We start from the raw sequence: 25794 nt of genomic DNA on the forward strand, positions 1-25794 counted from the left end.
TCCCCCCCCCCCCCCCCGCCCCCCCCCCCCCCCCCCCCCACCCCCCCCCCCCCCCACCCCCCCCCCCCCCCCCCCCCCCCGCCAGGCTCCCCGCTGCTTCTCACCTCCGGGCCTAGGAGCGGCTCCTCTTCCCGCTGCCGCGCCCCCGGCGCCTCCATCCCCTCCCCTCCACAGAGGCCCCGGGCCGGGTACCTGTTGCGCCCCCCGGCGCACGGGACTCGCCACGCAGCCGGCCAGATGGCAACACGGGGTAGCCAGCCAGCGGCGGTGGGAGTGGAGGGAAGCACGTGGGGGAGGGGGAGCGGTCCGGTGAGCCCCGGCCCCAGCTGCTCCCGCGGGGGAGGGCACTACAGCACCCACCCACCCCCAGCCCTCCAACCACTGGGGCTGTGGAAGCCCCTCCCCGCCCCATTGCATGGGGATATTGACAGCCCCTGGTTGTTAGCAGTAAGTCTGTAGGTGAACTCACATGGAAGCCTTTATTTTCCCTTTCCACCATAGCAACTAACCCTGTTTCTTAAGACACACACTCACACCCATCTCTATCATAAAAGAAGTTGGTTTTTCATTCCTACCTTCTACAAGGCAGGCGTGGCCTCTGTCCTTTCTGCCTCCTGCAGCCCTAAGCACCAGGTCAGCCTTGAGCAAATAGTGGATTGTCTCTATACTAATTGTTCCATCCGGAAATAGTGTTTCAATGGCGAAAGACTGAAGCCCTGGATTATAATGTGGCAGGCTGGTCTCAGTGCCACGCTGATGCCAAGAACACAAGACTTCAAAAGCTGAATCTTCGTGAACAGAAATTTTTATTATGCTTATACTGACAACAGCAACCATGGGATTAGGAGACAGGGGTAATGGTTTTCCCATAAGGAAATGAATGAGATTTTATATTTAATCAACAGAAGAGTTCCAAGATTATCTTGGGAGTTTTCCTTTCCAGCACTGTAGGACCCACTTCACTACATCATAGTCATGGCTTCCTGAGCTGTGGCTGCTAGCTGCATGGCCAGTTGACATAGCCAGGGAAAAGGTGTGCATGGGGCAGATGCCCTTACCATGGGTTGGTGTGAAGTAGGAAGGAGAGTTTTCCCAAGAGCTCACTCAGTCTGCTCCGGTTACTGTAGAACAAGGGTAGGGCTTACGTAACTACTGCCCCTGTTCTTTAGCCTGATAATACTGACACCCAGCTCTTTACTTTGCAGCTCAAAGCACTTTATGGAGTTTAGAGCCTTTATCCCCCTTTTACAGAGACACAAAGAGGGGCAGTGACTTGCCCAAGGTCATCCAGCAGCCCAGTAGCGGAGCTGGAAATCAACCCCAGATCTTCTGTGGTCTGTCTATTAGCCCACGCTGCCTCCCCATGCAAGAGAAACATCTGTGGGCTAGTATGTGCTGGGGTCCTTCTTCGGGGCACTAGCTGTTCTGGGGAGAGTGATGTGGCCCTGCTCTTTTCCCTTCTTCCTTTATAAAGGGGCAGCATCTCACTGCTCTCCAGGGGTTCTGGAACAATTTTACCCGCCCCCAGTCTGGGGGTACTAAGAGCCACTGAACCCAATTGTAAAGCCTGTATATAATGGAAACCACTTCAAGCCAGGGGGTGCAGCAGCACCCCTAGTTCCAGGACCTATGCTGCTCTTTAGAGCTGACAGCCCAGTTTCAAATTCTACCCAAGTAGCCTTTCAGCCAGTACTGTATGTAACTGCTAGTAACTCATAAGAGATACCTCTTTAATCTGTACTGTCCCTTTAATTAGTGGCCAAGAGTAAACTTCTCTGTTTGAGCCACTCCTCTGAAGGAAAGGGAGAAATCTGCTCCTTTTTCTTACCTACCGGATCCTGTGAGCACCTGGTTTATTTACCTGGGGAAGCCACACTTGTCCATGAAGCAGCACAGCACCTGAACATAAAAACCCCTCTAACTTAACACATTTAATTTGCAGTTGCACCTGTTGCTGCTTTCACAGGAAAAATCCAAGGTGAGAGAGTGCCATCCAGCTCAGAAAGATTCCTCCCACTCCCTCTCTGTGAAGTGGAAATTGAGCCAGAGTGGTAAGTTCCTGGTGAGATGAAGCTGTATCTACTTTCTGCTGCCTATAAACCTTCCCTAAAATGGTTACTGACCATACACTAACAGTAGATCTGCACCATGGTCTGGTCAAGACTAAACACTGACCAAGGGATGCTACTGGAATTCTTTAGGGATAATTCAGCTAGGACAACACATGGGTGTAAATTGGTTAGAAATGCATGCAACTGGTAAAGCAGTGTAACTTGCACCACCTTGGCATGCAGAATGTATACAAAATGTGTGGAACGTGGTAAGGAGTGCAAGCTAGGAGCAGAAAGACAGGCGAAGAGGAGTGTTATTTTACACCCTCATTGGTTGCTTTTCCTGCTGTATCCCTGCGGTGTGCAAAATATGTAATTTACACACCAAGGGAGAAAACTTTTGCCAATGTGTAAAATAACGATTTCCAGCAGCCCTGCCCGTGTTACACACCCATTGAATACCAAGCTGATGGAAATCACACTGAAATACCTACATCTATGTTATCATTGGTAAATTTGGCCCAGTAAATATAAAATACAGAAATAGATAATGAAGAATTTGGATGTTGTACAAGAGAAAGGTGAGACAACAGGGAAATAGCTGTGTTGGAAAACCCAAGATGGATCCTGGCAGTGGTGGTTTCAGTTTTAGGTTTGTTTATTCTGCTGTTTACACCATAGAGGCCAATTACTGCTTTCTGAAAACAAGGTCATTCATTAATGCCAAAATAAGCCATGGGACGGGAAAAAGACTGATTTTATTTGCACTGGAGTTGTCGTCTCGCTGTTCAGCCTTAGCCTTGCCTGACTGCAATCATCTTTAAATACAAAAAATACAAAGGAAAAAACTCTGGGCTAGTAGGTCTTAGATATTGTTTTGTGCACTGTGCAGCAGCCAAGATTGAAATTACTGTAAGAAACAATCAAACCTTAAACTGTGTCAAATCAAATTTGGTTTAAAAATCCCATGGCAACTAAAGTCTTGATATTTCATGTCTAAGGCAAGGCCCTTTCAGACAGAAATAGATGTTATTAGCAGCCAAGCACCAATGCTTTTCATCCTAGTGCAAGCCATAGATCCTGCCCCAAAGGATGCACAGTCACAGGCCTTGTCTACACTAGAAAACTCTGGACCTTTTCTCCAGGAATGGCAGAAGCTGCACCAGAGGTTAGCAGAAGTGACCTATTATAAAAATTGGTTTGCACTATTGTTCTATACTATTTGTATTACGGTACCGCGTAATGGCTCCAGTTTAAGGCCAGACCTAACAAACAGAGAGCACATGGGAAAAAATCTTAGAGCGTATCTTTTATAAAAAACATCTGACCTTGTTTTAAAAAGTGCCAGCTGCATGCACAACGTCAGCAATCCCCACTGTCCCTCTCTCTAGCCATGACTAGTTGGAGGGCTCCTGGTAGATGGGCACCTTGAAGAGGGATTCAAAGGAGAGGGACGTGGCTTTACAGACTAGATCAGGGAGGGCATGCCAGGCAGAAAAGGGCGATAGGGCAGCAAACACTAAGAAGCAGAAAGGCTGGAGGTCAGGACTGTCATTGTTGCAGCTAATGGGCTTTTTAAAAAAAAAAAAGGGAGGAGGGTAAAATTTTCAAAGCACATAAGTGACTAATACCAAGCTCTTATACAGTGCTTTTCATCAGTAGATCTCAGAGTGCTTTACGCGGGTCAGTATTATCCCCATTTTACAGATGGGGAAATGGAGGTACCGAGAGGTGAAGTGACTTGCCCCAGGTCACTCAGCAGGCCAGCGGCAGAGGAGGAAATAAAACCCAAGTCTGACTCCAGGCCAGTGCTCTATCAATTGGGCAACCCTCCCTCCCCAACTCTGATGCCTTCGTCCCATTTTCATAAGTGGCAGGAGGCTTTTTAAATGTTTAACGAAGAATAAAACAAACTTGATATAGTGGAAAAGAGGAAGCAGGTAGAGGGATTCAGAGAAGGGTGATATGGTATAAATGGGTAGGCAGATGGATTTTAAATGAACTGGAGGCAAGGGTGCAATGTGGGTGTGAGGGGTGCCACAGAGGCAGCAGCTATTAAAAAAAAAAAAAACACAAACAGAACACACACAAAACAAAGCAGGAGGAGTAGGGGGCCTGGCCCAGAGAGAAAAGCATATATCTCGGACATGTTGTAGAGGAAGACATGGCAAGATTTGGAAGCATCTGTGCTCCAAACAGGCTACTCTATTGAAACAGTTATTTGCTTGTCTCTGATTTTATGTGAGTGATGGTTTGTAGATTCTTTAATTGTAGGTTTTCCTGTAAAATTAGAAACACTTTACTGTAGCAGAGTGCCATAAAAACTGAATCCTATCTTACAGGCAGCTGATGAGAATGAATTACTGGTTGGAGAAAGCTAATCCTGCTGCCTTATTTTGTGGTGCCTCAAGAGACCATGAACTGGAAGAAAAAACCAGAGTGCTCATCTGCATCCTAGTCTTTCTGATACTTTTAGTTGTGATCCTTCTGGTCGTTTTAGGGGCACTTCTAATGTCGCTTTCTAGGAACCAGGAAGACATTTCAAGGCTTGCAGTCGAAAGAGGCAACTTAATGGAAGAAAACTTACTGTTAACACAGCAATTCGCTAATGTTAACCAAGAAAATCAAAGGTTGAGACATCAAATTTCAGTCTTGAGAGAATCAGAAGTTGGACTGCATCGTGAAAATTATGGTTTAAGAGCACAGCTGGAAAAAATAGCACCAGGAATTAACAATCAAAATAATTTAAATTAAAAAGTAAGGAATGGTTAAAGTGACTTTCAATAGATCTGTTCCTAGAATGAAAAAACTGTTAGTCTACTAGATTCTGAAGAATCTCTCTACAACAGGGGTGGGCAAACTACTGCCCGCAGGCTGGATCCAGCCCACCAATCATTTTAAGTCAGCCCTCAAGCTCCAGCTGGGGAGCGGAGTCTGGGGCTTGCCTCGCACCGGCGCTCCAGCCAGGGAGCAGGGTCGGGGCTGCTCCCTGCTGTTTCAGAAGCAGTGGCATGGCCCCGCTCCAGTTCCTACGTGTAGGGACAGCTCAGGAGCTCCGCTCTGCACACTGCTCCCACCCCGAGCGCCACCCCCCAGCTCCAGGGGGTGGCTGCAGGAGCGGTGCCTGCGGACAGGGCAGTGCACAGAGCCGCCTGGCCGTAGCTCTGCCTAGGAGCTGGAGTAGGGACATGGCCGCTGCTTCCGGGAGCCGCTTGAGGTAAGCGTCGCCCGGAGCCTGCAGCCCCGAGCCTCTCTCTGCACCCCAACCCCCTGCCCCAGCCCTGATCCCCCTCCCACCCTCCAAACCCCTTGGTCCCAGCCCAGAGCCTCCTCCTACACCCCAAACTCATCCCCAGCCCCACCCCAGAGCCCTCACCCTACTCCCCCACTCCAGCCTGGAGCCCCCTCCCACACCCTGAACTCCTTATTTCTGGCCCCACCCTGGAGCCCTCACCCCCTCCCCAATTTTCTGAGCATTCATGGCCCACCATACAATTTCTATTCCCAGATATGGCCCTCAGGCCAAAAAGTTTGCCCAGCTCTACAAGCAGTTTATCATTTTCAGGGGTGGTGAATCAATCATAGGTAGCAAGTCAAATGCAAAGTCAGAGCAATCTGTAATGCTTAGCAAACTCTTTTCAAGCAATTCTTTATTGCACATCAGTGTCCAGGACGCTCCCTGTACCATTAGGAAACATTACTTTAACGTTCTTGTGCACTGCAATTAGTAAATTTTGAGAAAATATTTCTCTGTTCTTTAATGTGACCTTTTATGTTCCATTTTAAAATTAAACCTGATATCATACTTGGGGTGGGGGCAAATGAGGGCAACAGGCAGCATAAAACAGAAGCAACCTTCATCCACTGTAAGGATTCAATACCACCATAAAACCGCCCCTGCCCTCTTCATTCTGTGCCTTGTCCTCTACAGAAAAGCCCTTCTGGAAACAAAGGATCCGGGGCTCATAGTACAATGGGGTATAAGTGTTTGGCCTCATAACAACTTTGTAACTGGAAGCAGTTTCCACTATTGCAAAATATTACTAGTTCTGTAGCCAAATAACTTGCTGCCCCTCCCCCACCCCCCAAATTAGGATGCATGCCATGTTAAGCCCCCAGTCAGGGGGCTTGGATCCAGTAACCAGAGAGATCAGTCGGAAGATTCCAAGAGACTCTAATGGACACTGGATCATGCCTAAAGGTAGAAGCCAACAAATGCACTGACAAATTTGGGACACAGCTTCTCACCTCACTCAGTTAGCAGGGCAGCCACAGTAACACCACAAGGCCCTTTGTTCAAATCTGACAATGTCTTGCTGCTTCTGAGCAGGGGGAGAAAAGTAAAATACATCAGAGTATGGAGGATTTTGGTCACACGCCCCAGAAGCGTGCAAAACATAAGCCTAAACCATTTGATTTTTCATGTGACCATTTAGAAATGAAGTGACTTAATCATGGACATTATGCCAAGTATACTGTATATTCATTTTGTTCTACAGTGCTCAAGATAAACATTCTGTGTGTGTGCCCTCATTTTCCATCCGCCTATAGCATGTACCTTCTCTGTCCCGTGTCATACTTCACTTACATTCAATGGGGGGAGGAGGAGGGAAGAGTCTTTGAAGATACTGTGCATCTTCACCAGTTCAAAGAAAGACCTTAGATAATCTCATGCACCCAAAAATGGCATTCTGCATCCACCTTTTTGAATGTACCTGTTTTTCCATGTTGATTCAGTACTGTATCATTCATTACTCAGCTTGACATGGAAACGTGGCTTTGTAAGCGAGAGTCACCATTCTCTGCAGAAATTGTGAGATGGGTGTTATTTTAGTTGTTTTTGTGGGCAAGTGGGTATAAATATAGATGAGAATGCTTAGCTGCCACACTGAAGGGGGGGTCATAAGAACCCAGATCCCAGCTCATCTCCCCATTTGACAATTGTGATTCTCAGAACTGGCCATTTACAATTGTATTTAGGTCTGGAGGGGAACAAAAAACAAGCCACATACACAAACCCCAACAAAAAATTAAAAGAAGAAAACGAAGGGGGAATTTTCTGCCAAGAAACTAGAAAAATAAAAAAAGATAGCCCCCACATTTTGGAGATCCCCAAAATATGTAAATTTGCATGTCCAATATTAACAAGCAAATATTACCCCTACAGCTAGAACATTGATGCTGGTTCGGACAAGGAAGTAAACAGATCTTTGTCCTGTATTTTATATTACATTTCATCTTCATCAGAAAACACAGGAATAAGATGTTTTTGTCAGCAGTAAAGAGCAAAATAAGTAGAGCAGAAAAATAGCTTCTAAAAGTGTACACAGGACAATGGATTTTTTTCTTTTGTTAAGTTTATGGAAAGAGTTTAAATTGTCCATATTGAGAGAGTTATTTAAATATAAAATCATGAAAAAGTGTATTGCAATAAGTTACAATTTAGTAAATTAAATGACTGCCTGTTATGTTGGAAAGGTGCAAGGTTCACTACATGCAAATACTCAAATTACCTCTATCGCCAAACCTCACTTTGAAAGTTGGTCCCTTTCTTTCAGAATTACTGTCGCTTTATGTTCCATTTTGCATTGCTCTATAGGGGCCTGATACCCAAGCTTCAGTTTCTACTGAAATTAAATTTCTTTGCATCAATTTTAGTTTTAATATAAACTTTTAAATGTGAAATCTGATGTATAATGGCTATTTACTGCACCAGATAGCGTAGACTATTGGAAGCGTTTGCTCTCAGAAGTTCTCAGTTACAAATACATTGATAGATGCCTTCACTTGCTTTGTGACGAGTTTTTCCTCTTCTTCAACTGTGGATTTGTACCCTTTCACAGGGACTCACCACTGAGACATGCAACACTAGTAGCAGCTGTGTGTTAGGACCACAGATGAATTCCAACATACTTGAACCCAGCGTACGTAGTAGGATGGTTCAGGAACGTATTTATTTTCAGAATCTTGTACAAAAATGTGGACAACCAACTAACTCCAGAAATTCTGCGCTTTGATATTGTCTGTCAGAAACGTCTGCAAGTTCAACGTAATCTGCATTTTTCACAAGTGTCCAGTTTGCAGCAAAGTGTATTTGGAAACAAATTTTTCCACTAGCTCTCCCTCTAGCATCTTCATAGCTCTCCAGTGAATGTTCCCGCAGTTTACTGGTTTGCCTTGGGGATGGTTTAGCTCCTCTTTGATGTAATCTAGCCAGAGATCTTTTAAAGAAAAGAAAAGAAAATCTAGTTACGTTCTAGAGGCTCTCCACATTAAAATGTTATATATGTGAATATAGTGAAGTCCAACTGTTGATTCCTTTTACAGAGGAAGCTTTGCCTAAGAGTTATAGCCCAGACATGGAGTCCAGAGAGCTGGGTTTTCTTCCCAGCTGTGACAGAGACATGCTTAACCTATATGCACACCATCTGTAAAATGGAGATACTATCCTCAAAGGGATGTTGTGTAAAGGAATACGATTACACACGCTTGATTTGTACTTTTTACAAAAACTAGTGAGTTACAGATGGCTGCTTCACCCTAGGCCAGCCAATGTCAACAAACCCCACAAGCCCTGACTCACACAAGTAATCCCACTGACTTCAGTGGGACTACCCACGTGAGTATTTGTTGGAATCAGGCCCCTAGATTAAAAGTTCTATGAGACAAGATCACTCTGGAGTGCCATCCAGCATCAGCGAGCTGCACTATGCCGTTTAGCAGACATATGGGCAGGAAGATCACCCCACTTTTCTTAGCTTGATAGAAACACAGACACTGAACAAAAAAGCCTCCATACCAGAATCTGTAGAACCAAACTCTCTCAGGGCACGTTCATAGTATTCTCTCAGATTAAGCATCTTGCAGGATTCCTAAGAAAGGAACAGTTTAAAGATCACTGATTGTATACAGGAACAAACCAAGCTGCTGCATGATTAGATACTTTAATTACACTGTTACACACACAACTCAGAAGTTCGAAGACTAGTTACCGCATGATACTCAGTTTTATATTAAATGGTGTGGATCCACTTTAGAAGACAAATATGGAGATGACTGCAACCTAATTACTTTGTACTCAGCCAACTACCCCTTCCTATTCAACTCCAAAGCTGTAACACATGTCCTACAAAACACAATACTAAGTTGATATGTAACACTTACTTGCTCCTTCTCTATTTCGATCATTTTCCTGAAGAACGCGAGTGAAAATGGGCGACTTTCATGCAGGCTAAAATGAAAGCATTAAGAACTTTAGACTTTAGATCTCCTCCAAACATATGTTAGAAAGACCAGATTTCAGATTTTTATTTTTCACCTGGTAAAGACTTTCTTTGCTTTCTTATAACCGCCATCTCTGTAGGCCCAATCAAGGTACTTCTCTTTCATGGTTACTGAGTCACCTGGGGCTATGACAAATAAGGATCTCTGCAAGTTAAACACACAGGATCTTTGCTACTTTGTAAAGTAACTACAAAGAACTATACCAAATAATTCCTTTCAATTCCTTGTCTCCATTTTCAAATACATTGGCGTCAAATAGCTGTCTCCTGAGAAAGAGGCTGAATTTCAAGTATTGGAAAAAGAGTATCCTAAACTGTAGCTGAAAAATGGCAGATGCCGCAAACCCAATATTTTTCAACTACAAACCTCTAAACTTAAATTAGAGCTAAAATTTCTTCCTTTCCAATATTCAAGTCAGTTTAAAGAGTTAATGCTTTACATTTCCAGAACACGTCTCATCTGGAAGATCTCAAAATGCTACAGAAAAATTAATTCTCAAACGTCCCATAAGAAGCAAGTATTTTACATTACAAGTAGAGACACTGAGGCAGAGAGGTGAAGTATTTTGTCCAAGGCTACTCAGGGGGTCTCTGTTGGGATTAGAACCAAAATGTTTTTCTCTAATTTTCTGGTACAGTATTCATGCTTTCATAAGGCAGGTTAGGTGTGCAAGAGAGTATTTTACAAACCGACAGTTGAAAATAGGACACAAATCGGAAGCCACACAGATATTATCAGGGTAAATTTTTTAAAATGACTTGGGAACCTAAGCCTCCTTTTCAGAAGTGACTTATGCTTCATCGTCTAACTGATTTTCAATGACACTTTAGATTACGTCTACACAGCCCGCGACAGCAAGCCTCCCAGCCCGGGTTGGCAGACTGACGGGCGTTACTAGGCTAAAAAAGATGTGTAGATGTTGTGGCTCAGGCTGGAGCTGGGGCTCTGAAGCCCACCCCTCTCCCTAAGCTTCAGAGCCACAACTTCAAAGCGCTTTCTCCACAGCTATTTTTAGAGCACTAGCCCCACTGCCTGAAGCCTGTCAATCCAAGCTGGAAAGCTCACTGTCACGGGCTGCATCACATACCCGTAGAGCCTATGGCGCTTAGTCCTCTTTAAACATTTTCCCCAGATGTTTCACCGGCACGGCATTCAGACTGGTGATCAAAGCCTGAGACAAGGGCTGCCTGTAGAAAACGCTTGTTAAGCATGCCCCACGTACTGTCCCAGTACCTCATGGCCATTATTGACTTTCTAGTCCATTTCACACCGTAAGAGGAATTCTATTTCCCTCAGCCAAATACCTGGTAGAGGGCTTGTGTGTCTTCCTTGCTGTTTGCTCCTTCGCTCCATTCCACCCATAGAGTCCATAACGGTAAACAGCCCTATAAAAGAAAAGGAAGCAATGAAAGCTCAGGGCCAAGGCTCAGCCTGATTTGCATAAAAATGCAACAGTCACCAAAGAGTTTAAAAACAATTTTATACAAACATTTCCAGCCAACATCCACCATGTCCTAACCTAGATACTGTACATCTGGATGCAAAATCACCCATCAAAAAGGACTGTCATGAACAAAGGACTAGTCCCCATGCACAAACAGCAGCTACAGATTACATATGCCTCCATAATCTTCCTCCTTTCCAGGTGGAAAATGTTGCCTGGCTTAACAGCTGCTAGACATCATGCTTGGAGTGGGTCCTTTTGTATCGCCAGACAGAGAAGTCCAAAGGCAGCAGAAGGGGGAAATATATACCCTTCCTGGGTCCTCTACCTCCTGGAGTTCAGGGGAAATGCCCAGCCAGCTGATCAAAGCACTACACTCCATCCCCCTCCCACCCCCAGCACTTTGGGGGCAGCTGCCCGGCTATGCAAAGCAGGTATGCTGGGATGCAAGAACACATGGGTGCCTCACTAAGGCAGACACAAGGAATGCCAGTTGGCCACTAAAAGGACATGGAACCTAGCACCAGGATTCATTGTTCAAATCCTTGAATTTCAAGTTTAAATTTTTTTAAAAGTCATGATTTTGTTCACTGACAGACCTGAACTAAATGTGTATTTTGAATGGTGAGCCCATATATATTTATTTTAAAGACTGGTTTGGGGCTTTACAATTTTAAGTAAATATAAAGCCAGGGGTCAGAGGGTTCTTGTCATAGAGTATCGTGTAACAGATTAAAATAGTCACAGACCTTAGATTTCACCTGTCTCACAGCTTCCTCAAAACACTGGGCCACATCACTGCTGTTCAGTTTGATTAGCACCTGCAGTCTCGTGTGCCACATTTCCACCGATTGGCTGAACCGTTTGGTTGCAGCTGCAGCTACCTCTGTTGCCTTCTCAGAAAGCCCAACCTCCAGTAACAGGTGAAGCTGAAACAGCAGTTGAAGTTAATCAGCAAGGCCGGTCCACATAGTTTATCAAGAAATTAGGCCCTGATCTGGCATTCCTGCACATCCAAAGCTCCTCTTTACTTGAATGGCCATTTTGGGAGTGCAAGCAATTCAGAATCAGGGCCCCAATCTAGTTTCCTGCATATATCCTTACCCACTGTTTGTATAAAGTCTCTGGCAGCAAGGTGGACTCATGGGCTCCGCTGAATACACTCAAAGTCCTTTCTAGCCTCTGAAAGAGAAAGAAAATAAGCTTTGCTGCTGTACATGCCAGAGTTTACCAAAATCCAGCTCACATTTTCAAGGTCGGGGCTTTCTAAGGAGCCCAAATCCCACTGAAATTCAATGGAAGATGGATGCTTAACCCTTTAGTCTCCTTTGTAAATTCCAGCTTACAAGTGACATCAAGTTCCTCAGCCTTAAGGTTCCATCCTTCATTTAGAGACAGATGCATACAGGTACCTTGCAGACTGATTGTACAAGAAACATAGCAAAACTCCCTTGCAGTTTTAAGGGCAGGGTCAAACCATAAATAGCTAATTTAAAGAGTCAAATGCAAGGGAAATAGTTAAGGCAACAGCTTTCTTAATTCAGCCAGTCCAATTTAAGCACAGAAGAGCTGTGAGGAAGATTCAGCAGTCCAGGCACTAAAATCTGTTCATCCAGATAATGAAAAAACTGTCTATTTACCCATCAAAATAATGCTCACTCTAAGCAAGTACGATTTTGCAGTGCTGGTACAGCATATTAAGAAGTTTGTGCTCCTACAACGCCTTTCATTCAAATGAGCTCACAGCACTTGACCAACTTTAAGCTTCCTTTGCCCTCTGGGAAGCCAACACGTATTATACCCAGCAGAGAAGAGAATGAGGGGGATTTGATAGCTGCTTTCAACTACCTGAAAGGGGGTTCCAAAGAGGATGGATCTAGACTGTTCTCAGTGGTACCAGATGATAGAACAAGGAGTAATGGTCTCAAGTTGCAGTGGGGGAGATTTAGGTTGGATATTAGGAAAAGCTTTTTCACTGGGAGGGTGGTGAAGTACTGGAATGAGTTACCTAGGGAGGTGGTGGAATCTCCTTCCTTAGAGGTTTTTAAGGTCAGGCTTGACAAAGCCCTGGCTGGGATGCTTTAGTTGGGGATTGGTCCTGCTCTGAGCAGGGGGTTGGACTAGATGACCTCCTGAGGTCCTTTCCAACCCTGATATTCTATGATTGGTTAACTGAGCCACAGAAAGATCAAGCCATAGGCCACGGTCACAGGGCAGTCCTGGAAATACAGGAGAGCCAAGGATTCCAGTGCCCAGTTCTGGCCACTACATTTTTCTGAATATTAAAGATCACCATCTCTTTTGAGAATGCTGTAATGAGACTGGACAGGAACCAGATATGGCACCATGGTCCAGAGGCTGAGGCAATGACACCTGGGTTCTATTTCCAGTTCTTCCACTGACCCACTGTGTGATCTGGGGCAAGTCTTTCTCTGCCTTGGTTTCTCCATCTGTAGAATGGGGTGGATACTTAAACCACTTTAGAAGGGAAAGTTAAGATCCCTGGATGAAAACTGTTATAAATATAATGAAATTTAAAAAATTCTTTGCTGTTGGGTTATGTTAGACTCAACATTATTTTTATATAGCTTTTGTTTATAAAAGTATCAGTAAAGAAACTTAAGCAAAAGCTGCTAACTCGCAGTGCATACAAGTTCAGGTTTTATGATTAAGGTTTTTTTCCTCCCCACTTCAGGAGCTCAAAGAAAGCCCCAAACTTCTGGTCATTTACTTGAATGAAAAATGTTTAATCAGTTTCAGGCTTTCCCACCCCATACAGAACAAGACTGATTCACATCTGGGTACATGTGTGCCAATTTTCAGCTAGGTGACCAAAGGGGAAGACTGATTTATATAGCCCTGAAGGAGGATGCCTAACAGGGAGAACAACTGATCCTTAATGACAGCTATCGGTCCAAATAACTAGCCAATTGTTCTCACATGAGCTGCATTATTTGTTTCAAATTGCTGGAAATCTACCCTAGTTTACAAGGGTATCACGAAGACAGACTATGGAAGTCAGTGACAGCAGAAGCTTTTGGTACTATGAATGTATGATGAACACGTACCTTCCGTCTCAATTCCTCACTATTGGTTTTCCTGTTAAGTCTCTCCAGGCAAAAAGTGACATAGCATTTCCACATGGCCTCTGCAAAGTGAACAAACACTGAACAAACCCATAGCAGAAAGCACAGACACCTGTCTTGTGGAGGGGGAAGGGTGAGATGTCAAGCACTACTCCAATTATAAATACTATAGATAATGCATCCATAATTATGCCAAATGAATATTTAAAATAACTTGTCTGCAATATGAACTACAGACATTAATGCTTAGCAAATAGCCTTCAATCCAATTGTAAGTTTACTCTGAAGAGCATTCAGGCCTCAAGTCAGTAAAGCATTTAATCACAGGGTTAAGTCCATCCCCATTCACAACAGCACTTTAGCACATGCTTAACTTTAAGTGCATCCTTCAGTTCTATTGAAATCCATGGAACTGAAGCACCTACTTAAGTGTTTTGCTGAACTGGGGCCAAAATGAGGATGAAACGTGGTTCCTGGCACGAAGGCCAAGTGAGGGACAAATGCACGGGTTGGAGATTATCCTCCAGGACCTAGCGGCACAGTAACAGTAGGCCAGGCTCCTAGTACCCAGGGAATTATAGACCAGTCAGTCTAAATTCGATATCTGGAAAGACACTAGAACAAATTATTAAACAATCAATTTGTAAGCACCTACAGGAAAATAAGGTTATAAGTAAGAGCCAATGTGGATTTGTCAAGAACAAAAATCATGTCAAACCAACCCAGTTTACTTCTTTGACAGAGTCACTGACCTAGTGAATGGAGGGGGAAGCAGCAGACATAATATATCTTGATTTTAGTAAGGTTTTTGACAATCCCACGTGACATTCTCATAAGCAAACTAGGGAAATGTGGTCTAGATGAAATTACTAGAAGGTGGGTGCACAATTGATTGAAAGACTGTACTCAAAGAGTAGTTATCAATGGTTTGCTGTCAAACTGGGAGGGCACATCTACTGGGGTCAGTCCTGGCTCGGATACTAGTCAACATTTTCATTAATGACTTGGATAATGGAAAGAAGAGTATGCTTATAAAATCTGTGGATGACACCAAACCGGGATGGGTTGCGAGCACTTTGGAGGATGGGATTAGAATTCAAAATGACCTTGACAAATTGGAGAATTGGTCTGAAATCAACAAGATGAAATTCAATAAAGACAAGTGCATGTACTACACTTAGGAAGTAAAAATCAAATACACAGCTACAAAGTGGGGAATAACTGGCTAGGTGGTAGTAATGCTGAAAAGGATCTGAGGGTTACAGTGGATCACAAATTAAAGGAGCCAACAACGTGATGTAGTTCTGCAGTATATTAACATGAGTGCATATGTAAGACATGGGAGGTGATTGTCCCTATCTCTTCAACACTAGTGAGGCCTCAGCTGGAGTACTGTGTCCAGTTCTGGGCATCACACTTTAGGAAAGATGTGGACAGACAGAGTCCAGAGGAGAACTACAAAAATGCTAAAAAGGTTTAGAAACCTGACCTACGAGGAACAGTTAAAAAAACTAGGCACATTTAGTCTTGAGAAAAGATGACGGAGGAGGGATTTATAAGTCTTCAAATATGTGAAGGGCTGTTATAAAGATCAATTGTGATCAATTGTTCTCCATGTCCACTGAAGGTAGGACAAGAAGTAATGGGCTTAATCTGCAGCAAAGAAGATTTAGGTTAGATATTAGGAAAACCTTTCTAACTCTAAGGGTTGTTAAGCTCTGGAACAGGCTTCCCAAGGGAGGTTGTGGAATCCCCATCATTGGAGGATTTTAAGAACAGATTAGACACGCTTGTCAAGAATGGTCTAGGTAGACTTGGTCCTGCCTCAGCGCAGTAGGCTGAACTAGAGGACCTCTGGAGGTCCCTTCCATTCGTTCATTTTTATGATTCTACTACAGCCCATGTCTTCCCACAGGTCGCCACCCAGAGATACCACTATCCAGAGAGAGTGGCTGGTAAATCTATAGTCGTTCCCTAAATAAACTATATAAAAAGAAACCGTTGAAACATGTCTGGGCCACAATTGCATTTAGAAATGCAATCATGTTTAGTGTAGGTGGGAGCCACGTACAAAGATCCATTCCATTGACATTCTATGTATGCTGCTTAGTTACAATATATTTGAATTCTATGGGTTTCCATCAGACAGATGCTTCAAACTGATTATTCTCTATCAGTGGTTTCCAACCAGTGGTCTGCAGAGATCGGGCTGGTTGCAAGCTTCAGACTCTCCCCATTCACTAAGTCACATTCCAAAAAAAGCTAAAAATAAATGCTTTTCCAGTATGCTATTCCACGTAAGCAATTGCTGCCTTTGCTACAAGAATGTTGCAGGTTTGTGAGTGTGCAGGGCCATGGCCCGTAGAACTGGATATGGAGGAGGTGGTTTCCCCAAGATATGAGGCCCTGCTATAAGATCGCTTAGGAAGCCTTGCTGAACATTTCTCACAAGCACTAGTATACAAAAATATTGAGAAAACCAATTTTAAAATCAAAGCAGAATTTCTCACCTGTGGGGAGCGCTGTCACTGCTTCCTCAAAGACTGCACTGCACCGCTCCTCTTTCTGGGCCACCTCAGATGCTTTCATCTGCTTAGATGAACATTCTGGGGATGGCAAGGACGCCATCTCCAGCTCCCGACGGGCCATGTAGTCCCATGTAAGAGGATCATCAGCATGCTCAGCCTGCAAGCTAACACACACAGTCCACGATGTCATCATGTGCAAACTGCCATCTAGCTTTAAGCTCATTCTAGGAGTGCAATTATGAAGTTGCCAATTGCCATTTACTGCAAGGGGACAATTCTAAGGAATTAAATTTCATTGATAAAATGTTTCACCCTTCCATAAAGAGGCAGCTAACCAAAATTTTGGCCTATTTCTTTGCAACAGTGCTTGAACTTGACTGTCAGCTTTAGAAGCAGCTCTTTTGGAAAAAGAAATGCATTGGAAAACTTAAGATACACAATTACAAACAACTAAGTGAACTAGGAAGTTATACATTTCCTGAAAACTATTATCCCAAGTATAAAAAGTCATTCTCCGAGGACAAGCGCTTTTTATCCACATTTTATCAGCATGATCTCAAGTGAAGCTAATTTTGCATTATATACACACACACACCCCATCCTCCTCCAGAAAGTTGGCTTGCCTGGGGCACCAAAGTTCGTTTGTTTGACACTAAAATTGGTCTTTTTCTTAAAAAGGAAGTTTTGTTAGATCTTGACATCCAACTTCCCCAGTAAAGCGTCTCTGACACCAAACTGTCAACTGCCCAGAAATTAGGACCTCGCTGGTGATGTATTTATTTATTTATTTTTAAATCAACTTACTTTTCAAGAATTTCTTTTTGCAAGTCTTGTGTAAAATCAAATAGCTTTGCAATTGAAAGCAAGGACAGGCAGAACTCAGCACCTAAGATCAAGAGAGCAAAAAAACTCAATGACAAGTAAGATACTACATTCGTCTGGTACACTGCATTTCTGTCATCTTTGCTGGTTTTCAAAGGTTTTACACGTTTCCAAGAAAGTAGATACAATATTGTAAAATCTATCCAGCTACTAAAAAGTAATCATTCTAATGCATATATTAGGGCAGACCAGATGTTATTTATCTGTTTATTTTTCACTGTCTGTTTCACATTAGTCATTTGGACAAGCAAGGCCATGACCCTGCAACCCATACTGTCACCAGGAGTCTTTTGGAGGGGAACGGCACTTCTTGCTTGAGTGAGGACTGCAGATTGAGTCACATCCTTTCTGATCCTGAAAATATTTCTATGCTTGGTTTTAATCGAGGTCATAGTGGAAAAAGCAGATTTACAACAGAGCATGCGGGGAAGAGAGACGTGCTTTATAATTTGTATTAATATCACTATTGTATCCAGAAGAGATTTTTTGATTTTTACAAATGACTATGGGCCCGATCTTGTGTTTATGCAGATCTAGGGATTGTGAACTCAAACATAAGGGGTGTGGAAGGGCAACGGCTGCTATTTCAGGCAAAAGGCAGGTGAGCCAGAGAAGGTGCCAGCCTGAAAAATGGCTATGAATTACCATTTAGTGCTACCCACTTAGTACCTCCATACTGCTCAGGTTTTGTGCAGGAAAGGGTGAATTTTACCAATTGAGGACACATCTCCGTGCATACAATGAAGCCAGGACTAGCCACAATAGATACCAGAGACTCACTCCAACGTGGTCGTTTTTCCATTAAACAAGAGGGGAGGGGAAGCATTCAATTACCTTTGATTTTCTGAACAGCATTTCTGTAGATTATTCGAGCCATTTCCCCATTAAGAACCTCTTCAGAATAATTGAACTCGCCCTAAAAAGTGAGATAACTAACTTTAGAGAAAAGCAATCAGATGAAGTGGGCATTCACCCACGAAAGCTTATGCTCCAATACTTCTGTTAGTCTTAAAGGTGCCACAGGACCCTCTGTTGCTTTTTACAGATTCAGACTAACACGGCTACCCCTCTGATACTTAACTTTAGAGAATTTTGTTTCTTTTTGAACTTCCATTCTCTGCAAAGAAGATTTAGAACTAGTGATGGAAATTTTTCTCCACCACAACACATCCCTGTCTAGTTTAGAGAGACAGATTAGAATTAAATCAATCCCTACTACAAAAGAGAGGAAACCAGTTTAACTAGTCTTCATCAGAAACCGGTAGTTACTTTTAAACAGGTAGGTACAGAAAGCAAACAAAAATAAAAGGCCTTTACCAACAACTGTTGTGTTCCCTTAAGGAAAGTCAAATAAAGGTATAAACCATGTGATCTGACCACAAACCTGTAGCCAAAGGTCTGATATCCACAGGAACATAAGTTATAATTGAACAAACAGACTGGTTCCTCCAAATGGCTATAGATCTCAAACTGTACACTTAAAAGGTGCACTTCTAGCAGTTCAGGCAATTACAGCAGAACGTCTTTTATCCAATCTAATTGGGACTTGGGGGTTCAGTTGATTGCCATATTTGGGGTCGGGAAGGAATTTTCCTCCAGGGTAGATTGGCAGAGGCCCTGGAGGTTTTTCGCCTTCCTCCGCAGCATGGGGCAGGGGTTGCTTGCTGGAGGATTCTCAGCGATTTGAAGTCTTTAAATCATGATTTGGGGACTTCAACAGCTGAGTCAAGGGAGAGAATCCTTCCAGGAGTGGGTGGGTCAGCTTTTGTGGCAAGGTCAGACTAGATGATCATAATGGTCCCTTCTGACCTTAGAGTCTATGAGATCAGATCATCAAAAAGTGAGATAACCTGGAGAACGGGAAAGTGCAAGGCTGCAGCGCCATCTAGCGGCAACAGGAGTGATCACCCGCTTCTGGATCTGTGTGTGCTGGTTGGAGGGTCAGAGAAACGGGGTTCTACTGTACTACATACTTCTAAAACCATCTATCTTAAAGAGCATTTGCCTGTCTACAAAACAATCCATTTTAAATAACAGAAATTGCAAGTGTCCTACCAAGTCCATCTTGGCTTGTTCAAACTCTTTCTTTTCTTTTCTCTGCTTTTCAGCATGCATCAGTTCCATTCTGAAATACTGCAGGCAATAGGGGGGATAAAATGGGAAGGGAGGAGGGGGGTAAATATTTATGGCGCATGTAACAAACACGTGGACATTTACTAAAGCAAGCCTTGTGAAGATTTGCAAGTAAGAACTTCCCACCAATGTCTGGGAGTCCCATTGTGAATAACTACGTTTTGAGAAATAGCAATGAAACAGCTATTTTAAAAATATAGGATTAATGCATCACAATATGTAGTTTGCTGACTTATTTTAAGCAACTGTAATATAGCTTTATTTGTGATAACACTGGATTAGCAAGTGGACAGTAAAACGTTTTCCAAAAACAATTACATCTTAGTAATACTTCAGTTCACTGCAGCATTTGCTAGTCCATCTTTGCTGAGATGTGAGGGGGACACCGCCCATTATATATACAGATTATGACGTGTGCACTTTAGCAAGGGATCACTGTATAGCCCTAGGTCCAATTAACAAGCGTACGTACATTGAAATCAGATGACAGACCACCAGCCTTTTTCCATTTTAGAAACAGAATCTCCTATAATAGGAATCTCATGACCCACAATCAGCATTGACTTTCGTAGGAGTTAATCTTTGCCAAAGGCTCCAGGAACACACCCGTTAAGCCCCTCTTTGGGATTTGTTTTGTACTCAGTGTTTATGGTTGCTCCTGCCAGGGAAAGCTCACTTACTACATAAATAACAAAAGTGCTAGATACAATGCAATGCCAGCTATTATGATACTAACGAAGAGGAAGTTGACATACTCTGCACTCAGGCAAGACTCCCATTGACTTGAATGGGAGTTTCGCCAGAGGAGGGAATGCAGGCCTCCTGTGGATTAAGCAACCTTGCAGTAATGTAATTACAAAGCTGCTCTTACTCTCTCTCTTCTCTGGAATTCACATTTACCCAGTAGGAACCTTCATTGACTTCTAAACTGGCTCCCTACAGAAGTCATTCCTCAAGTCTCATTTTCTCAACCAGTAAGCTTCGCCCGTAGCTAATGGTGTGAAAACCAGAACTAAGGGCCTGATTTGGTTCTCGTTTAGACTGTTGTAAGTTAGAGGCAACTCAACGGAAGTCAATGGAGTTACAGAAGTGTAAAACTCCTGGAGAACTAGGCTTTAAGTGAGTGCATGTGAGGGGACAGGGCAAAATAGGCTAAAGCAAATCTGATCGCAATGTAGGCTATTTATACTAAATTGGTTAAGATAAAACAACTCCCCCAGCACATAGTTCGGATGCCAAGCTCTAACCCAGAGCAATTTTTTCCTGTAGAACTCCCAATGCCTAGAAACAGGCGTTTAAGTGTAACTCAGAATTTCTCCTAACCGTAGGTGTGAGGATTTTACTCTGATTTGTTTAAAGCCAATCTTGCAAAACTGTCATGAAATATTACCCATTTAAGTCCAAAACCAACCATCTACCCACGCTTCCCAGGACAAGGGGAAACTAATCTTTGCAAGACGGATCCAAGCAAACATAACCATACACAGAAGCAGAACCATAAACTCACTTCTTGATACAGTTTTGGAGACTCTGGATGGAAGCGCAATGCACGAAGGAACAAGTGCCTGGCACTTTCGGATGAGAGGCGTTCCTCCATTTCCCACTTGGCAGCCATAATCCACAATGCTACAATGGAACACACAAATGGATCTGTTTCAGTCTCTGCTACCAGACTAATGGGAGAAGAGAGGCAATTCTGGAAGGTACCACCAAGGAAATACAATACATGACTTTAAACCCAAGGGGGGGGGGGAAGGGGGGAAGGGGGAGCTTAGTCCGTTCAAAGTGTTCTACTTCAGGGATCCTTGTGTAGTTCCCTGCTCTCCTTAGGGGAAGGGCCTTCGAGGCCTGAGGACCCCTACAGACACCATTTTTCCTGATCTGCTAGCATGAGCCTTCCTTGAGAGCCCTCTCATTGCAGTGACATTCCCTTTAGAGGACAGCAAGGTGCAAAATGCAAGAGAGGGATTGTTAAGGAGTTGAACTGGGATCTCAAAGAGCAGTAGGTTGGATTGACACTAGCATATTATATTGTTCTTCTAAATGAACCAAATTGGCTAATTTGAACACAAGACACTAAAAAGCATTTTACTGTACCTGGCTTGTTCGGATGAATGGCTAGCATGGCAGAAAACACCTTGCTAAGCTGAATTTTTTTATTCTGTAAAGACAAGAGAACTCCTTGAGTTTTACCTGTTGTGAACATTTTAGCAGTGAACTGAACCGTCTGCAACAAAGATGCATTAGGGAGCACTGACAGCCACACTACATTGTGATGAAAAAGGCATTTCCATTCCAACCCCACTATTTTTAGTAACTTCCCTGCCCAAAAAAAGATTGCCTTTTGGGAATGGTATTCCTCATATTTGTTCAGCATTAAAGACATTACTTCTATAAAATTACAGAAAAGTAACATTTTGAATACTCACCCATTTCTTGCAAAAAGCCACATGTGACAACCACAGCTGCACGTCATCCTATTGGAAAGGCAAGGAGATAGGATTAACTAGGAAGAAACAACACTGCAATAATACATCTTTAGAACGGCTTGTGCGTTTTGAAAAGTACAGAGCGTACATTTGTTATGACTGAAGTAGAGCAGTCACTGCAGCTTGTGGTTCTCCCTTCCTTCACACCTTCCACCCATGCATGCAAATCCCCGCATCCCTGCAAGGATGCCATCCCGCAATCCCAAAATACAGTCTCATCTTTCCCCCATCAACTGCCTGCACCATACAGAACTCATCAGCACAGTTCCTTCATCACCCTGAAGAGGTATTACTGCCGGATGACTCAAGGAAACACCCTTCACCTGAAACTACTCCAAGTTTCCAGGCCCTGCCAGACAAATTCACCTGGCAATATAAAGAACTACAGCAGCTAGAGAGGAGAAAGACCTAGGAGATCATAGAGTCTATCTGTTCACAGGGCAGAATATTGTCCCTCCAAGAGACTGGGTATCAGATACTGGAGAATTACCCCTCAACTATCACCATCTGAACAAACATCCATTTAACTTTTCTTTTATATTCTCCTGCATTATCACAGTTACTTGTTAGCAGTTATGCTTGTATTTATTCTCTTACATCACATTGCATCAAGAGGTTGTTTAATACTGCCAGGACCTACAGAAGGAAGTGTGCTTACTTTCCATTTTTCTGTGGCACGCCTGAAGAGGCCATGTATTCTCTGCACAATAGAATACTCAATCTCATCCTTCTTAAATGAATATCCAATGCGCTGAGGGGTGGGAAAAAATAATAGTTAATTTTCCAGCCCTGTCAAGATTTGATTTATGCTACTTTGCATTGTAAGGAATTCATCAACTTACCGATCTTCTTTTCTTGATCAGTTCCAACAGATTAATTTCATACTAGGGGAAGTAGAGAAAACAATTACAAAGTAATTGCAAGAAAAAACTTAATCTCCAAGTCAAACCCTTTATAGCTGTTAAACAGCTAATCAGGTGGACAATAAGAATTATATCCATGAGAGTAGCTATCAAGTTCGAGCCAAACATTTGTCAGTTATGCAGCTACAGAAGTTGCCAGCACTCCAGTTGGACTATTTATTTCAGATCTGACATTTCAAATACTCTCAAGCACCTTAAAGTAGTTCAAAAGTTCAATTAAGTTAAATGCTACCACAAAATAGGTCACACTTTATTATTAATAATAAATTCCATTTCTCTAGCACCTTTAGGAGAGCGTCTTAGCTAAGCCTCAACATTTCTGAATGGAGAAGGAAGCTGACGAACAGCAAAATTAGGTGCCTTGTCCAGGGTCACATAGCAAGTCTGTGCCAGAGTCAGGAACAGAAACCAGAACACCCGATTCCCAGTCCTGTGCTTTAACCACTAGCACATGCTTCCTCATGTAATGTTAGTGTTATTAAACGACCTGACTAAGCCAATAACCCTTAATAAAACATACCTGAATGTAATTGATAAAGTCTTCCTTATGGAGAGCTCTCCTTTGTATTTTGTATTCTAGAGCTGAGGCTTTCTTAATGACTGCCCTGGAGAAATATAAAAATTCCATTTTTAGGCGTTCTTTCATTATTCTTAATCCCCGAAAAACTGACATTGCTGTAGTGTACAGCAGCACAGGCATTTTCTACAGGGCAGGTTTTAAGTTCAGTTTTGATCTTGTCATTCCTTTTCCATGTGGCAAGAGTCAAATGATGACCAAACAATGAAGTGTCAAATGGTTACACATGTTTGTGATGCAGGCACAGTCTCCATTCTTTTCATTCTTGAATTCTATCTCCGCCCATTGTGACATCCTACAGCTACAGGCACTGAGCCTCTGTGGACCTTGGGTTCTTGGACGGTCTCCCATACTACTCCAGCCAAGCACATTGCTACTAAGTTGTTACAACAGCCTCAAATAAAACACAAGGCAGATTTCCAGTCCACACCCAGCTTCTTCTGACCCAGAGAAAATTAAAATTAAGCCAAAAATCTCCCTTTTCAAACTTTAATCACCATTCTGGCAAATGACTGCCTACATCCCTTGGATTTTTTTAGCTTAGTTGCTAAACTGGTATTTACTACTCCTGCCTGACAAAAACCTGCGCTCCGCTCACCACCTCCAACAAGATGCGCATGGAGCTCTATTTCAGCCTCCATTTGCCTCTCCCATAACCGGACCCAGGTGGGTCCTCTCCCACCCTCCAATAACCTGAACTGAATTCTACCCAAGCCTCTGCCTGCTCCTCCTCATAGACCCTGACAATACTGGCTTAGGCTCAGCCCCTTCCCCAACAACATGAGCTGCAGTCCAGCTTCTGCCTCCCCCAATCAGTGTCCTACACTCCTGTCTCCCTAATAAACTGGCTCTGAGCTCCAATGCAGCCCCAGTCCCTCTCGCCTCACAACATGGGTCCTGATTCTGGTTCAGCTCTTCATCCCAATAATCTCCATTCTTCCCCTAATAACCTGGTCTCTGACCCCAATAACCTTGGTTCAGGCTCAGTCTTTGCATCCCCCCAACAATATGGCTGTTGTCTCAGACCCCACCAATAGCCTCAGCTCCCACCCCATAACTCAGCTTCAAGCTCAACCTTCCCTCCCCTGCAATACCTGGGCTCTATCCTCTAAAACTAATCCCTTGGGCTCCAGCCCAGTCTCTACCCTGACCCCCAAAGGCCCCATCCACTGGGTCTAGTCCAGCCTGGGAGAAGTTCTATAGACTGTGTGCGCAGGGGTTCAACTTGCCGATGGAGATAATCTCTTTGGACCCTGGATTCTATTAATCTCCCTGTTCATCCCTTGCCTTCATGGGACATGGAGAAAATAGGATTGCTTGTTAGTTCTCTCAGCATACTCAGAGCACTTGCAGGTCCACATTCAGACAATGTAATCAAATCTCATGCTTCTGGTCTTCAGACCATGCCTGGAAGAGTCAGGAAGGATTTTTGTTTTCCCCAATGCACAATTGGTCATATGTGATTGGGAGTGGGGGTGGAGAACAGTCAACCTTCCTCTGAAGCTTCAGAGATGGGACAATGGATCAATGCGGTGAGGTGCTACAGAGAAACCTCTATCTTAGCTGCCCGGCTGCTGTGTCTTGCTCACATGCTCAGGGTCCAACTGATGTCCAGGTTTGAGGCTAGGAAGGACTCTCTCCCCAGGTCAGATTGGCAGGGACCCTGCGGGGAGAGGGGACTTCCTCTGCAGCATGGGGCCGGCTGGGAACCTGGGCATCCCTTACCTAATCAATTCCCCTTTCCCTGCCATTGCAGGGGGCCTTGACCAGTTTTGTATCCCGGGGACTAGCCCAACTGGACTGACTGGGTTCAATACAGGGACCCTGCAGGATAGTTCATGGCCTGCGATACACACGCTACTCACGGCTCTCTCTCTCTCGGCCTTACACTCTATGAAACCAACCTCTGCCCACCCCCGCTCCGGCCCCGATCCCCCACAGCCCAGCCCCTCTCACTTAATCTCTTTGCGCGTGAAGAGCCCGACCCGCTCCAGCTGCTCTAGCTCCGGGAGCCGGCCCTCGATGCGCTGCTCGATCCTCTCCGCCATGGCGGGCGCTGCAGCGCGGGGCGAGCGGCTCTGCCGGGAGAGGGGCCGGAGCAACCAGGGCCCATGTGCGACTCGGCAGCCCCCGCCCGGCTTCCGGCCTGGGCCCCGGGAGCCGCCACCTTCCCCTTCCCCCTGCGCCGGCCACGTGGCTCTGCCGCCCCCCGGCGGCTCCCGCAGCCACTGCGGCCAGCGCCGGCTCCCGAGGCCTCAGCCGCTGCGGCAGCCCCCAGGCGCCGGGCTCCCTCCCAGCCCCTGCACAGGTCCCGCCGAGCAAGGAGGGTTTGGCTGGATGTGTTTCTAAAGCTCGTTTCCTACAGGCCCTGATCCGGCGAGTGGATCCGAGCGGAGC

At 44.2% G+C, this 25794-nt stretch overlaps 2 protein-coding genes across 2 annotated transcripts in view; both read right to left on the reverse strand.

The window, feature by feature from the left end:
• COPRS (coordinator of PRMT5 and differentiation stimulator) overlaps positions 1-273 on the reverse strand; it is a 5641-nt gene extending 5368 nt beyond the window's left edge. Inside the window, exon 1 of the mRNA XM_034790439.1 lies at positions 105-273. Coding sequence (XP_034646330.1) covers positions 105-158 — 54 coding nt within the window. The 5' untranslated portion in view covers positions 159-273. The remainder of the gene's footprint in view (positions 1-104) is intronic.
• A 7710-nt stretch (positions 274-7983) lies between these two features.
• On the reverse strand, positions 7984-25560 carry UTP6 (UTP6 small subunit processome component). The gene is made up of 19 exons (XM_034790438.1): positions 25354-25560; positions 23341-23425; positions 22740-22781; positions 22556-22648; positions 21838-21885; positions 21506-21569; positions 20916-21034; positions 19331-19408; positions 18110-18191; positions 17198-17279; positions 16376-16557; positions 13848-13927; positions 11884-11961; positions 11529-11708; positions 10640-10720; positions 9370-9479; positions 9216-9282; positions 8851-8923; positions 7984-8272 (listed from the first exon to the last, which is right to left on the reverse strand). Exons 1-19 carry the CDS (start codon positions 25443-25445, stop codon positions 8115-8117), a joined length of 1794 nt encoding a protein of 597 aa, XP_034646329.1. The 5' UTR covers positions 25446-25560; the 3' UTR covers positions 7984-8114.
• Between the last annotated feature and the right edge of the window lie 234 nt (positions 25561-25794).

This window comes from Trachemys scripta, chromosome 14, assembly GCF_013100865.1.
Source record: "Trachemys scripta elegans isolate TJP31775 chromosome 14, CAS_Tse_1.0, whole genome shotgun sequence".
NCBI classification, from domain to species: Eukaryota; Metazoa; Chordata; order Testudines; family Emydidae; genus Trachemys; species Trachemys scripta.